Source organism: Carcharodon carcharias, chromosome 19, assembly GCF_017639515.1.
Source record: "Carcharodon carcharias isolate sCarCar2 chromosome 19, sCarCar2.pri, whole genome shotgun sequence".
NCBI lineage: Eukaryota > Metazoa > Chordata > Chondrichthyes > Lamniformes > Lamnidae > Carcharodon > Carcharodon carcharias.
This window is the reverse complement of record NC_054485.1, coordinates 26,966,800-26,982,807: the sequence shown is the minus strand read 5'-3', so window position 1 is coordinate 26,982,807 and position 16,008 is coordinate 26,966,800. Positions and strand designations below refer to the sequence as shown.

At 40.4% G+C, this 16,008-nt stretch overlaps 1 protein-coding gene across 1 annotated transcript; it reads right to left on the bottom strand.

Annotated features, from left to right (window-relative positions):
* Positions 1–1,820: 1,820 nt before the first annotated feature.
* Positions 1,821–14,878, bottom strand: LOC121291174 (fatty acid-binding protein, brain-like). Its single transcript, XM_041212265.1, has 4 exons — positions 14,809–14,878; positions 13,543–13,715; positions 2,553–2,654; positions 1,821–1,877 (listed from the first exon to the last, which is right to left on the bottom strand). Exons 1-4 carry the CDS (start codon positions 14,876–14,878, stop codon positions 1,821–1,823), a joined length of 402 nt encoding a protein of 133 aa, XP_041068199.1.
* Positions 14,879–16,008: the final 1,130 nt, after the last annotated feature.

Sequence of the window (16,008 nt, the reverse complement as noted above, 5' to 3'; positions counted from 1 at the left end):
CAGTTCATATGAAATTCCTTTGCCTGCTATTTTAATGGAGATGGAAACTGCTTATTTCAAATGAATTAATATCATTATTAAAATGCTGGACAATGAAAAAAGGAATTTCTTACCAATATATTAGGTATTCATACACTAATATCACAATTTCAACGCATTGTATTACTAGTCCACTGCACCAGGTTGGCAATTATGTTTTTATTACTTTATTTAAAGATACATTTTCTTCAATGTAACTAAGCCAATTTTAATGGGATGGCTTTAGTTTTGAATTTTGGTTCAGATAAAAATCAGTTCCATTAAGTTATTTCTTTTTTCACAAAATAATCTGCATTCAGGTACTATGTGGTGTAGTGAGTTAAGATACTTCTCCAACCCATTTTTTAAAATATATCAACCAGAGAGAGAAAGCTTTCGCCTTGGATTTATAGGATGAAAGTTTTTCTGCTTACAATAAAATAATCTAAAAAAGTCAGCTAGTCACAACCGTTTCCAATCAAAACCAAACCAATTGGAGGTGTACACAGTAGAAAGGAGAATTTGGCAACTTTTGCAGGTTTAAATGCAGGTTAGCAGCTCAATGAGCAATTCATCAGCACTCTTGGCTGTTATGCACCCAGCCTCACAGTAAAGCCTACTGAGTATTCACGTGTTGACATTTAAAAAAATTTTTACTCCCATTTTTAAAAATTCAGTCAGTGGACTTCATGGCCAGGATTTTACCGTCGGCGATTTGGGGGCGGGGCCCGCTCGCCGACAGGAAAATGACGCGGGATGACGTTGGGAGGAACTCCCGACGTCACCCGGTCCCTTTAAATTTTCAGGAAGGCGGGTGGACAGCGAAATCAGCTGTCTGCCCGCCGACCTGTCAATGGCCAATTAAGGCCATTGACAGGGTAATTAAGATTGTTAAAGACCTGTCCATCCAACCTTAAGGCTGGCTGGCAGGCCAGAAGCCCCAGTGGGCTCCTGATAATACATGAAATCTCATCCACTGTTGGGTTGGGATGAGGTTTCATGTTCCTTTTTAAAAACTTTAATAAATGTTATGTTATATTTATTAAGACGTCCCATCTTGTGTGACATTGTCACATGAGGGGGACATGTTAATAAGTTTTATATTCTTCTATTTTTAATGTTTTTGACACTGTCACTGATCTCCCTGAGACAGCACTTAGCCTCAGGGAGCAGTGCGCTCTTTTGTGTACATGCTCGAAAGAGCGCACTTTGACAGATGGGGAATCCCTCCCCTCATCCGCACAGGAAGCGCATAGCGCTTCCGTCGGGCAGGCCACTGGGTGGGCCTTAATTGGTCCACCCACTCAAAATGGCGGCGGGCCCCATTTTGGCGGCAGAGTTTGACTGCCCGCCCGCCACCAAGCCGGTGGGGCCCGCCCGCCCATCGAGGTAAGAATTCTGCCCCATGTACTAGGCAAAAATGAATCCTCATCATAGTAAGCCTAAAATTAGATTGTAATTTTAAGCTTCTTATTTCAAAAGATTTGCTGGAGAAGGTCCAGGGAAAGTAGTATTAATGATTCTGGGGCTTAAGAATAAACAACTGGAGAGAGTACAGGACACAATTTATATATACCCTGTTGGTGGGATTGTTGAGCTGAATGGCCTTTTGTTATTTCATATTTCATGTCACAAAAGACCCAAGATGAAGTTTGCAGTCAGGAAAAAAAAGAGGTTTATCTCATAATTCATAATAAACCATCACTGATACAGTTATAGGGCATCTGTATTTCTTTTTTTTGTAAAGTTACTGTACAAGGAGATGCATCAAGTAACATAAGAACCTGAAGAAAGGAACTTCCTCATATAGTTTCCCTCTCGTATGTGTGAACAGAAACCACATCATTTAAGGTAAGAGTCTAGAAAAAAAGAAAACAATATGACTTATCAGAAAACAATATTTGGTTAGTTGAGTGTGCACACATTAGTTTAAATGCAAAGTTATACAAAGACTATTTCCTTCAGCTTAGAAGGGATAAAAAGTCCTCTGTCTGCTGGTTGTAAGCATCCTAAAAAATGAGTTTTCGCCATGTCAATTCAGTTAGAGGGCATGAGCCCATGAATCAACGCTGGCCTGAATGGGCTGCAAATTGACAATTCCAATAGAGAATTGACATTATCCGCATGGATAATGTGGAAAATGGAATATCGTTACACTTGTGAACTAGGGACTAGAGATTAACATTTGAGGAATACTGTCATTCAATAAGGGATGTTTTAATCTTTACTCTAATGCTGACTGCATCATACTAACATTGGGCCCAGCTTCCCAGTGACCACTTTGTTGAACACAGAATTAATTTTAAAAAGTGCAGTTTGATTCATAGGATACTGCTAAAACACATTACTGGGACTGCAAAGAAGGAGCTTCACGCCTTGAACTAGGGGTGCTTAATGCTACCAATAATGCTTGAAATTCATGCCCCAGCTTCATCACCTCAGTGAATATAAACCCTAATTTAGAATAATTCACATTTTTCCGATGTAATAAGTTGCTATATAAATTCAAAACTTGCTCTCTTTCTTCAACATACCAATATGAGTTTCTCATCCTTGATTTCTCGGGTAAGTATTGTTTGTTTCCCATCCCACTTCTGAAGTTGAACCAATTTTTCACCTTCCAATGACACAACTGTCTGGAACAACAACAACCAGTACATTACTTTTCTGCAGTTAATAAACAGAGTTTAGGTCCTCCACACTCCACAAAAGGTTCCCGAACTCAGCTTTTAATATTTCTAACTTCAGAAGTGGACATAATTCTTACTCTCACACAACTACACTGAAGCCTGCAGACACACATTTTTGTCGAGAACAGCTTTCACCTTTATTTACTCAGGTTCTTTCTTCAATCAAAAATCAATTTTTTCAGACTATCTAATTGCGCAGGTTTGTTTAAATAAATGTTCATTGCGATCCAAATTAAATTCAACAACAATGCTGCCATTCCAATTAGACTGTCTTATCAAGGTGTTGTCATAATTTTTGGATTTTGTGCTAAATATTCTCAGTTCAGCATATCATAGGTTGACTTCAGACACCACATGATCAGAGTAAGCATTTTACTGCCCAATATCATGTTAAACAAAAACATGACCGACAGATCATAATACAGAACCAGATAAAATACTGAAATATGCCATGATCTCTTTACTGAGAATGGACTGAAGTGGTAACTATTTGAATAACAGAGGCAGGTGTTAAGAATTAGAAAGCTCGGAATAAAAGAGGAAGTCAAACAGATTTTTTTTATGGAAAAAGTTACTGGGAAGACTATTGAATCAAATTGTTTAAATAGTTTCCATGAACAAACATGTGCTTCTGGTGGGAAAGGGGATTAAGGGACATGTTGAGAATGTGGAGAAGAGTTAATTCAAAAAGGGAGCAATCAGCTGCTCAATTCGCTCTTCCTGAAAATGTGCTTATATTTTTTAATCGTAGTTACATTACAGAAGTTTAATAGAACCTCAAAAAATGTCAGTTTTTTTTAAAAAAGAGACTACTCATTAAACAACTCTCAACCCTTCGACATTTTAGTCCCTGTCAGTTCTAACACAAAAATGAGTTCAACCTAAGTTTATAAAAAATATCGTAATGTTGCAAGAATTCAGTTGCGTATTGCTGAAAAAAGACAATTGGTTGAAGCTTTTTGTCTTGCACTCATCAGGCCAACTGCAAGAATACCAATGTCAGGGGAAGCAACAACTTTATACTGTATGCGAAGACAGTGCTGGTTGGTTGGCAAGTGGACTCTGATTGGTAGAAGCGCTTCCATGGAGAATGTACCAACTAATGTTGACTGACAGTTAACTGCCAAACATTATTTGAAATTTAAATCAGGCAGCTTGACTCTGAATGGTCAAGGCATTGCCCTGAGGAATGAACCAGCGAATGGCTATTACTTATTTTGTTTAGCTGAAACAAGCATGATGTGTGTATATGTTCTTTTTGTCTGCAAAGAACAGGACCCTGTGTATTAATATATGTATCTTCCAGTACACACAAATGTGCCACACTGCGAGTCCGACCGACAATCTTAAATTGGTTCTCAGCGTAATTTTTAGCACACTGAGGATCAGTTAGCAAATGTTGTCCAATCGCGGAATCATATCTAATGCTGGACACTGTGTTTTGAGTTTTGCAAGCATGGGCTGGTTGAGTACAGTCTGTACTTGCCCGTTGCGAACAGCAGAAGGGACACAATCCGCCAGTCTTTGGGATGTACGGCCTACATGCCTAGCATCGCACTGGCACTGAAATTCATATACCACATTACTCATTTGTGAGATAGGCAGAACGCCTTTTTGGCTTGACAGCAGCATCCTGTTGGTGGCAAATACTACTTGTGTTGATACTGCATAGTAGAAGTGTGAAACAGCTAGCTTCAATTGTTATCAATTACCTGTTGCTCAATTTTTTGAAAATACAGTATACATAGGCCACTTGGTCCAACCAGTCCATGCCAGCATTTGTTCTCTCCTCAAGCCTCCTCCCATCTTCACAATTTAAATCTAACAACATAACCTTCTATTACCTTCTGCCTCATATGCTTATCTAGCTTCCCCCCCACCTCCCCCCACAATGCATCATCTCAACAACATCCTCTGGCAGCAAGTTCCACAATCTAACTCCTCATTGGGTAAAGAAGTTTCTTCTGAATTCCCTATTTGATATATTGGTAAATCTATCTTATACTTATAGCCTCTAATTTGTTTTCTCCTCCCAAAAGTAAAAATAGTCTCTCTGTATCTACTCTATCAAACTTTTTATAATTTTATACATTGCTATTAGATCGCCCCTCAGCTTTACCTTTTCAAGAACAAAAGGCTCAGACTGTTTATCTTTCCCTGAAAGGTACAACTTTATAGTTCTGGTATCATACTTGTAAATCTTTTTTGCACCCTCTGGACTGCCTCCATATACAATTTATAACATGGAGTCCAGAACCCTACACAGTTCTCCAACTGTGTTTCAACCAAAGTTCAATACAAATTTGGCATAACTTGTTTACTTTTCAATTGTATCCCTATAGAAATAAACCTTAGTGCTTGGTTTGATTTTGTTATGAAATTAATCTGAATCAGAACTTTCAGTGATAAAAACAAAAAACTGCGGATGCTGGAAATCCAAAACAAAAACAGAATTACCTGGAAAAACTCAGCAGGTCTGGCAGCATTGAAGGGTCATGAGGACTCGAAACGTCAACTCTTTTCTTCTCCGCCAATGCTGCCAGACCTGCTGAGTTTTTCCAGGTAATTCTGTTTTTGTTTCAGAACTTTCAGTGATCTGTATCAGTACACCAAGAACCCTTTGCTCCTCTACCCCATTTAGATTCTTCTATTTTCCAAGTAATATATGCTTCCACTTATTTTTCTTACCAAAATGTAACACCTCATTCTTATCTACGATGAAATTCATTTGCCAGTTATATTCCATTCTGCAAGTTTATTAATGTCTCCTTGTAAATTGTTGCAGTCCTCCTCAGTGTGGGACCCCACTTCCCATCTTCTGTCACTACGAATAGCTACCCTTCACCCCTATTATCTGCGTTCTGTCTTGCAGTCAACTGGCTGCTAAGCTAAGTTACTACATGTTCCCCGATTCTGTTGTTCTGAGCTTATTCATTACTATATTATTTGGTTCCATATAGAAGCCCTTTTGGAAGAATAGACATATTACATCAGTTGCATTACCCATGTCTTTCTCTCTGTTATTATAACAAGTAAAAATATAATTTTAAAAACTGCCTGAATTTAAGGCTATATTTGCAATGAAGTGACATCATTGGATTTCTGTGCACACATGGACCATTGCACATGTACAGACGGGTATCGGCAGCCATCTTGCATTGGCAGGAGAGACAGTGTTCAAAATACAGTGCAGTGCATCCCCAGCCTGCAGTATGGATGCCTGGTTTCAATTGGCTCCTGTAAAGGAAATATCTTTTTTTTTCTAATATTACTGTGGGATACTGAAGCAGGCTTGGGACATGATGAGATGTTTTGCAAAGGCAAAGTTATTAAGTTTATTTTTCCCAAAAGTGCTGACCATAAGGGCAACATGGAAAAAAATTATATTCTGGGAAAAGTAACTTCCAAAGCAAGGGTGAAACGTTGGGATTTACAGATCAAAAGGGAGAAAATATATTCAAAGAAAGATAGAAAGTTGTATGGGGAGTGGCCCTATGAGATCTTGAGGGGTGGACTGTATGAAATGGACCTGTGAAAAAGCAGCCTCTAAGCTACCCAGAGAAGTGCTGGTTTGGTCCAGAGCACAAGGTTTTGTTAAAAGCCTTAGAGTACCATTGTCGAATGAGGGGGAGAGAGAAGCTGTGAAATACCTCCCTTATAGTAACAGTGGGTGCTTGTGGTAATATTGCTGGATGTTTTATAGATTAAGAATCTATTCAGGCTGTTGGCTGAAAGGGATGTGTAGTTGGGAGTGTACTTAAGTAGAAATCTTTTGGGAACTGTTATAAGACTAAGTTTAACTACATAACAGAAATGTTGAGTGTTTAACCTTTTCTTTTGTTAATAAATGTTTTAATTTAATCTTTAAAATCTCAAAAGATGGTAGCGGACTCTTTATTTCTGACTTCAGTGTAGATACCTTCTCGTAATAAATACAAATTACAAAGTTGTTATGGTAGCTTGACCAAGTTTCCCTTTGGGATTTGGTCACCCTGGCAATTACCATCTGCCATATCATAACAAAATTTGGGGCTCCTTGCGGGATTTTTCAAATTCCTTGATTGGCTTGGAGTTGCTGAATCTTCAGGATGTGAGTATGAGGGGAACATTAAACTCAGGAGCTGGTGTTGAGGGATTTTAAAGTGGTTAGACTGCAAATATGGCTTTAACTATTGCTAAGACCTTTCTGGGAGTAGAAGACGTAACCCTGATTGGTTTACAAAAAGTAACTAAGGCTCAGTTAACAGAATTGGCAGATAAATTGCAGTTAGGATTAACCATAGGGGTGAAGAAAACAGGCATAATTGAAGTGATTGTGCAGCATTTGAAATTGGAAGGGATACCTGAAACTAATGAGTCACAGCTGGAGGTAGTGAGACTTCAGTTGCAAATGAAAAAAAACTTGAATTAAAGGCAAAAGAGAGAGAAAATGATAAACAGAGAGCATTTCAAAGAGAAATGGAAATACGAAAACTTGACCTCCAGAGGGAGAAGTTAGCAATGGAGGAAAGAGAAAAGGAGAGAGAAAGAGAATACCAGCTTAAAAAGCTGGACCTTAAAGAAGAGACCTCGATGTTGAGGAAGATTCTGATAGTGAAATGACCACTTTCAACCCAAAACCCATTGGGGGAAGATGTTTAAAGTTGTACAGGCTCTTCCGAAGTTTGAGGAAAGGGATGTAGAGGCATTCTATATTTTGTTTGAGAAGACAGCTAAGCAAATGAAATGGCCACAAGAAATCTGGACATTACTTTTACAGCCTGGATTGGTAGGTAGAGCTCATGAGGTATATGCATCGCTGTCAGAAGAAGTATCTGTGGATTATGTTGCAGGAAAAAAAAGGCTATTCTGAGTGCATATGAGTTGGTTGCTGAGGCGTACAGGCAGACATTTAGGAATGTAAGGAAACAGCCTGGACAGACTTGTATTAAATTTGAGAGAGTAAAACAAAGTAATTTTGATTGTTGGATACAGCCATCAAACTTCCTTCAGTGGTTAGAACTCATGTGGAAGAACAAAAGGTTAAAATGGCTAGGCAAGCAGCAGGGATAGCTGATGATTATGAGCTAGTCCATAGATCAAAACCGTTTTTCTATCACCCTTTTAAATCCGAGCAGGATAGAAAGTGGAAAGGTGAAAGGAAGGCAGGTAGTCAGGGAAGAGAAGAAACAGTTGGAAATTCTCAGGAAATTTCTCTCCAGACCAGAAAGGAAGGGTACAAGTGGCACTTAAAGACTTAAATGTTTCCATTGTAATAAGCTTGGGCACACAAAGTCAATGAGTTGGAGGCTACAGGGAAAACTTATTACAGAAATTGGAACACAGAAAAGTTCGGGAAGTAAGAGTACTGTGGATTTCAAGATCCAGAGGCAGGAAAAAACTGTGGTTTGTGTGCAGGTGAAGCAGGAAGAATCAGTGGTAGGTAAAGATGTGGGAATGTGTTCACAATTTGTCCAAGGGAGCTCTGAAGGGCAGGTTACAGAAATGTTTGAAGATTTTGTACGTGAAGGGAAAGTTTATCCATGTGTACAGGGTGGAGCAGACAAAGATATTAAAATTTTAAGGGACACGGGAGCTAGTTAGTCCTTTATGTTATAGGATAGTGCTATTTGTTATCCAGTGGGGGTATTGCAGCAAAGAATATTAATAAGTGGAACTCATGGAGATATTAAACATATTCTATTGTGGAAGGTAAATTTAAAGAGTACGTTGAAAACAGGCGAGGTGATTGTTGGGTTAGTGGAAAAATTGCCCATTGCAGGGGTTCAATTTATTTTTGGAAATGATATAGCTGAGTCACAAATGTTGGTGAGGCCTACTGTAGTCGAGCAGCCTATGGAAATGCAATCAACAGAGATGTTGCAGAAAGAGCATCTTGGATTGTTTCCAGATTGTGTGGGAATGAGATCACAAGCTCACAGGTTGAAACAGGAAGAGGAAGAATTTAAAAGACAGGGGAAGGATGCTGACATCCAGTTAGCTGGATCTGTCTTTGAAAAGAGTGTTCAGGAACAGAAGACTGGGGAGAGTGAGGCTGAAATGTTTAGCTCAGTGAAATTGGTAGAGTTACGGCAGAAAGATCCACAAATAAAGCAGTTATAACTGACAGCTTATTCGGAAACATATGCAGAATGTATTCCAGAGTGTTATTACCTTAAAAATAATGTGCTACTGATGAAGTGGAGACTGTCTCATATTCCAGCAGATGAGAAGTGGGCGATAGTACATCAAATAATAATACCATCTGGATACAGAAATGAGCTATTAAGAGTGGCTTATGAAATTTCAATAACTGGACATTTAGGAATTTGGAAAACTCAGGTTAAAGTACAAGAACATTTCTATTGGCCTAGAATGCATAAAGATGTAGTCAGATTCTGTAGGACATGTCACACATGTCAGGTGACAGGAAAACCTCAAGCAGTAATTAAACCTGCACCTTCAATTCCAATTCCAGCATTTGGGGAACTTTTTGCTAGGATGCTGATTGACCAAAATGATGCTCTCATCATAGTTTTTAAAGTTTGATGTCATCTCTCACCTTGTGATTCAGGGTGATAAGCTGATGATTTAAACTGCTTTATCCCCAGGCTGTCCATTACTTAATTAAACAGCTGTGACGTGATATTCAAACCCTGATCTGACTGTATGTTCTTTGGTAACCCGTATCTTGTAAAGAATTTGGTCAACTCCTCTAGTTGGAAATTGAACTTGGAAAGTGGAAATTAGTGCTTGCTGACAATCATGGATGTATCTACAAGATTTCCGGAAGTCATACCTTTACGAAAAATTACAGCACAGAGAGTTGTAGAGGAGTTAACCAAATTCTTTACAAGATATGGGTTACCAAAGGACATACAGTCAGATCAGGGTTTGAATATCATGTCACAGCTGTTTAATGAAGTAATGGACAGCCTGGGGATAAAGCAGTTTAAATCATCAGCTTATCACCCTGAATCACAAGGTGAGAGATAACATCAAACTTTAAAAACTATGATGAGAGCATATAGCCAAGACTCCCTCTGGGGCTGGGATCGATGGATTGCATTCTTGTTATTTGCTATTAGGGATGCCCCTAATGAATCAACTTGGTTTAGTCTTTTTGAATTTGTGCATGGTCATGAAGTATGGAGACCACTTAAGTTGATTCAGGAGAAACTAGTTCGCCAATGTTTGGAAACTACTGTCCTGAATTATGTGACAAAATTCAGAGAAAGGTTGAACAGGGCATGTGAGTTAGCTAAGGAACATTTAAAGATATCACAGCAAGTGATGAAGACAAGTGCAGATAAGAGGGCAAAAGCTCGTAGTTTTGTTTCTGGGGAGAAGGTGTTCATATTGTTGCCAGTGTCAGACAAACCATTAACGGCAAGGTTTAGTGGGCCTTACAGGATTGAAAAGAGACTGAGTAAAGTAAATTATTTCATAAATACTCCAGATAGAAGAAAGAAGCCGAGGGTGTGTCATGTAAATATGCATAAAAAGTACTTTGACAGGGAAGATACCAGGAGGTATTAAGTGGTGGTAGCTAAGGAAAATGAGGTAGAAATTAAAGATTCTGAAATTGATTTTCGTCTAATTAAATTGGACAATGAAGGAGTGCTTGAAAATGTATATGCAGTACTGAGTTATCTTCTAGACAAGTGCCAAAGTGATTTGGAAAAGCTACTGCAGTCACACAAAGCTGTTTGCGGGAATAGGTTGGGGAATATAGTTCAAAATCAGGATGTTGTGCAACTTGGATGGGAACTTCCAGGTGATGGTGTTCCAATGCATCTGCTGCCCTTGTCCTTCTGGATGGTAGACGTCACAGGTTTGGAAGGTGCTGTACCTTGGTGAGTTGCTGCAGTGTAATTTGTAGATGGTATCCACTGCTACCACTGTGCATCAGTGGAGGAGGGGGTGGAAGTTGAAGGTGTTGAGTGGAGTGCTGATCAAGTGGGTTGCTTTATCCTGGATGTTGTCAAGCTTCTTGAATGTTCTTAGAGCTGCACTCATCCAGGCAAGTGGAGAATTTTCCATCACAATCCTGACTTAAGCCTTGTAGATGGTGAACAGGCTCTGGGGAGCCAGGAGGTGAGCTACTCTCCACAGAATTCTCAGCCTCTAACCTGCTCTTGTAGCCGCAGTATTTATATGGCTGGTCCAGTTCAGTTTCTGGTCAATGGTAGCCCCTAGTATTTTGATAGGGGGATTCAGCAATGGTAATGTCATCGAATGTCATGGGGAGATGGTTCTCTCTTATTGGAAATGGTCATTGCCTAGCACTTATGCGGTGCAAATGTTACTTGCCACTTATCAGCCCAAGCCTGAATGATGTTCAGGTCTTCATGCATATGGGTTGCTTCAGTATCTGAGGAATGGTGTTGATCTTTGTGCAATCATCAGCAAACATCCCCACTTTTGAACTGAGGATAGAGGAGAGGTCATTGATGAAGCAGTTAAGATGGTTGGGACTAGTACACCACCCTGAGGAACTCCTCCAGTGATGTCCTGGGACTGAGATGATTGATATCCAACAGTCACAACCATCTTCTTTTGTGCTAGGTATGACTCCAACCAGTGGAGAGTGTTCCCCTTGATTCCCATTGACTCCAGTTTTTCTAGGATTCATTGATGCCACACTCAGTCAAAAGCTGCCGATGTCAAAGGCAGTCTCTCACCTCACCTCCGAAGTTCAGCTCTTTTGTCCATGTTTCAACCAAGGCTGTAATGAGGTCAGGAGCTGAGAGGCCATGAAGAAACCCAAAGTGAGTGTCAGTAAGCAGGCTATGCTGAGTAAGTGCCACCTGATAGCACTGTCGATGACTCCTTCCATCACTTTGCTGCTGATTGAGAGTAGACTGAGGGGGCAGTAATTGACAGGTTGGATTTGTCCTGTTTTTGGACAGAACACACCTGGGCAGCTTTCCACATTGCCAAATAGATGCCAATGTTATAGCTGTACTGGAGCAGCTTGGCTAAGGTCACAGCTAATTCTGGAGTACAAGTTTTCACTACTGTTGCTGGAATGTTGTCAGGGCCTTTGCAGTATCCAGTGCCTTCAGTCATTTCTTGTTATCACGTAGAGTGAATTGAATTAGCTGAAGACTGACATCTGTGATGCTGGGACTTCAGGAGGAGGCAGAGATGGATCATCCACTTGGCCGTTCTGACTGAAAATCTGTGTGAATGCTTCAGCCTTGCCTTTTGCACTGATGTGCTGGACTCCCCCAGCATTGAGGATGGGGATATCTATGGAGCCTCTTCCTCCTGTTAGTTGTTTACTTGTCCACCATCATTCACAATTGGAGGACTGCAGAGCTTGGATCTGATCTGTTGGTTTTGGGATCGCTTAGCTCTGTCTATTGCATTCTGCTTTCACTGTTTGGCATGCAAGTAGTCCTGTATTGTAGCTTCAATAGGTTGATACATTTTTAGGTATGCTTGGTGCTGCTCCTGGCATCCCCACGCCTTGTACTCTTCATTGAACCAGGATTGATCCCTGATTTGATGGTAATAGTAGACCAGGCAAAATGCCAGACCCTGACGTTACAGATTGTAGTTGTATACAAATCTGTTGCTGCTGATGTCCCACAGCGCCTCATGGTTGCCCAGTTTAAGTTGGTGGATATGTTTGAAATCTATCCCATTTAGCACGGTGGTAGTACCACATAACACAATGGAGCAAATCCTCAATGTGTAGACGAGACTTCGTCTCCACAAGCACTGTACGGTGGTCACTCCTAACAATAGTCATGGACAAGTACATCTGCGACAGGGAGATTGGTGAGGACGAGGTCAAGTAGGTTTTTCCCTCCTATTAGATCCCTCACCACTTGCCACAGATCCAGTCGAGCAGATATGTTCTCTGGGACTTCCAGCTCAGTCAGACTACCGAGCCAATCTTGCTGATGGACAATGAAATCCCCCACCCAGATTACATTCTGTGCACTAGCCACCCTCAGTGCTTCCTCCAATAGGTGTTCAACATGGAGGAGTACTGACTCATCAGCTCAGGAAGGGCAGTAAGTGGTAATCAGTAGGTTTCCTTGCCCATGTTTGACCTGATGCCATGAGATTTCATGGGGTCCAGAGTCGACATTGAGGACTCCAAAGGCAACTCCCTCTCGTCCAGTTGGTGGGACAGAACATACCCAAGTTTGGTGATGGTGATGTCTGGGACATTATCTGCAAGGCATAATTCTGTGAGTATGACTATGTCAGGTTGTTGCTTGACTTGTCTGTGGGACAGCTCTCCCAATTTTGGCACAAGCCCCCTGACGTTAGTAAGGTGGGCTTTGCAGGGTTGACATGACCGGGTTTGCCTTTGACATTTCCAGTCTCTAGGTTCTGGGTGGTCCATCTGGTTTTATTCCTTTTGTAGCAGTTTGATACAACTGAGTGACTTGCCAGGCCATTTCAGACAGCACTTAATAGTCAACCACATTGCTGAGAATCTGGAGTCACACGTAGGCCAGACCAGGTAAGGATAGATGAACCAGATGGGTTTTTATGACAATTGACAATGGTTTCATGGTCACCGAGACTAGCTTTTTAATTCTAGATTTATTAACTGAATGTAAATTCCACAGCTGCCGTGGTGGTATTCGAACCTGTGTACCCAGAGTATTAGCCTGGGCCTCTGGATTACTAGTCCAGTGACATTATCACTATGCCTCCGCCTCCCCCTTAAATGTGCCAAGATTACGACTAAATATTTTACTTTCATGAACTTGATTGAATTACAGCAACTAAAAAATCTCTGAAAGTACATCATGTTCACCTTTTGAGCATGAAATGGCACTTGGTGGTGGATGGGGAGTAGACAATGTACTCTCTGCAATAACCTTACCTTGCAATTTCTATTGTCGATGGTATGTTCATTGAATGGTTTATCAAGTTGGAAGATAACTTCTGTGTTTCTGTAGGTGCTCTTGGTTTGTAGAATAACATTGTCACCGTCTAATCTGATGATTGTGGTGGGTTTAGTGACATTGCCCACCTGTCGGGTTGCAAAGTCCACCCCTGAGGTCAGGAAGCAGAAATGCCTATAAATATAGCAATAATGCAACTAGTGCAAATCATAACAGCACTGGATATTACCAATGATCCCAAATAAACAAGAATCATAAATATGTGACAAATACAAGTGCACCACACTACTGGGAAAATCATAAACATCATTTACATAAATGTAGCTTTAATTCATTGTTACTAATCAGAAGCATTGTTATAATTACATGCTCACATATAAAATGTGAAGACTTCAGTACTCCGGGCTGAAGTAGGTGTTTATAAACCCAAACGCTCAAGAAGGGGAGCCCTAAATTGGAGAACCAAGTAATGAGCCCTATAAACGTTGCAATTATTGCGTAAACAAACACATTATAATATATACTATAATTGGCATTGGACTTAATATATATACACACCCTCTGAATAAAACTAATACTTTAAAAACTAATACATACGTAACTACTCATAATATATAAATTACATCGGTAAAATAATTATCATTGATCAAATAACACTAATTACAACAGAAATATTAATTAAAAACACCCTGCTATCTATGTTTCTGAAAAAGGTGAATTAAGAGAATGCATGCTTGCTGAGGGCGGTTATTGCCAACATTATTACCGTGAATGATGCTTATTGATAATGTTAACGCCGACTAACGGTCGCCCCGCCCCCACAGAAGGCGAACAGTGTCAGAACCGTTAGAGCCGCGCTCGAGCCAATTATTGATGAATAATCACCGACAGGTCGAAAAAAAAAACCAATAACAACAGTCCGTGAGAGAGCGGGAAGCATGACTTCACTGAGGTATCATCGGTCGGTAATTATTCATTTATTATTAACTTTTTTTTTAGAAATCGTTATTTTGGATTGCAATTTGGGTCAGGTTTTACCTCATTTGAGGTGCAATATATTTGTTTTTGTCGTTTTATATCTAATTTTTGTGATTCGTATAATCTATTTACGAATGGTCTTGAGCAGCGATTGCATTTTGATCGTTTTTTAAAAAAATAGCTCATTACAATTTATTCCTGTTTGTTCATTTTTATTTTTAAGCGTTTTACTCCTTCACCCCATGTGATGTGTTTGATTTTCTCACCCAGTTCCCTCATATAATTGTCGAAATTCTGGGTGTCCACCAGCCTCCAGGTGCCCAAGAACGGCTCCATGATTCCAGATCAGTAAATGAGGGGCGAGGGTTCCGCCTATTGACGGGAGAGAGGAGCGGTCCGCATCACCCTCCCCGCCCCCCACATGCTCTTCATTTCCCTTCCCCCTCTTCTACCCACTTCTTCCTTGCCCCGTTCCCACCTACACCCTCCACTCCCCACACCCTCATTCCCCTGCACCCTCCTCCCTTGTCCTCCCTCCTCTGTCCCCCATTGCCCCCCTTCCTCCCTCCTCTGTCCCCCATTGCCCCCCTCCCCTGCAGGCTCCTCCCTTCACTCCCAGCCCCGACGCTTCTCCCTATTCACCCCACTGTTATAATATGAGTTTTTGACATGTCTCACTGATGAGATCTTGAAACTTGTCTCTTTAGAAATGAACCCTTCATTGTTAACCTTTAACTCTTTACAGATCCCAGGTTACTGTCATGCATGGTGTTATTGACTCCATGCAGGCTGGTTCCAGAGTGTTCTCTCAGTCTATTACCATGTGACTCCATACATCATACCTTGAGTGGTGCTATCCTCCAGTACCATGTTAACCCTTGCTCTGCTGAGCACCTTTACATTTCAATGGCATGCAGGCACATATAATACCATACAATAAGCTCCTCCTACCCTTCCTTTGTCCCCTCCCCTTCCCTCCTGCTCTCCCTCCCCCCTTCAAGAAAAGCATGAATACAAATCAGCTTAAAGCTTCTTCGTTGTAAAATCTTTTTAATGATCCAAACTGTAAAATGCCATACAGGATAAGGAGCAGTGTTTTACTGGAAAATAAAACCAGTAAGTGAAATTAATAGTGAATTACAAACTTTCTCATGAAGTAGTATTTCTCACTGAGCCAATCCTTCCTCCAATGTTCCTCACCATATGTATAGCTAAATATATTGATTTTAAAAATGTTAAAAATAAGTCTTTGTTTTTTGGAGTTGTAACTGAAATATGAAAGATTTTGCTCCAGGTAAATCTTGGCGCTCTGATGGGCAGAAGACCCAAAACCTCAGGGTTTTCTGGCCAGTCAAAGCTCAAATGGAAGACTACCATTTAACCTAGCGTTAAGACAACTAGGTTTTCTGCTAATTGAATGCTTTTTGCTCCTCAGTATTTATCACAAACTTGAGCAACACACTATT

Bases quoted from the DNA above. Each gene is read 5' to 3' on its own strand.
- LOC121291174 (XM_041212265.1), bottom strand. From the start codon at position 14,878: ATGGAGCCGTTCTTGGGCACCTGGAGGCTGGTGGACACCCAGAATTTC. The intron at 13,716-14,808 runs GTGAGAAAATCA...TCCTGACCTCAG, and splicing joins CAATTATATGAGGGAACTGG to GGGTGGACTTTGCAACCCGA. The intron at 1,878-2,552 runs GTATGTTGAAGA...CTTTTTTTCTAG, and splicing joins AGGATGAGAAACTCATATTG to ACTCTTACCTTAAATGATGT.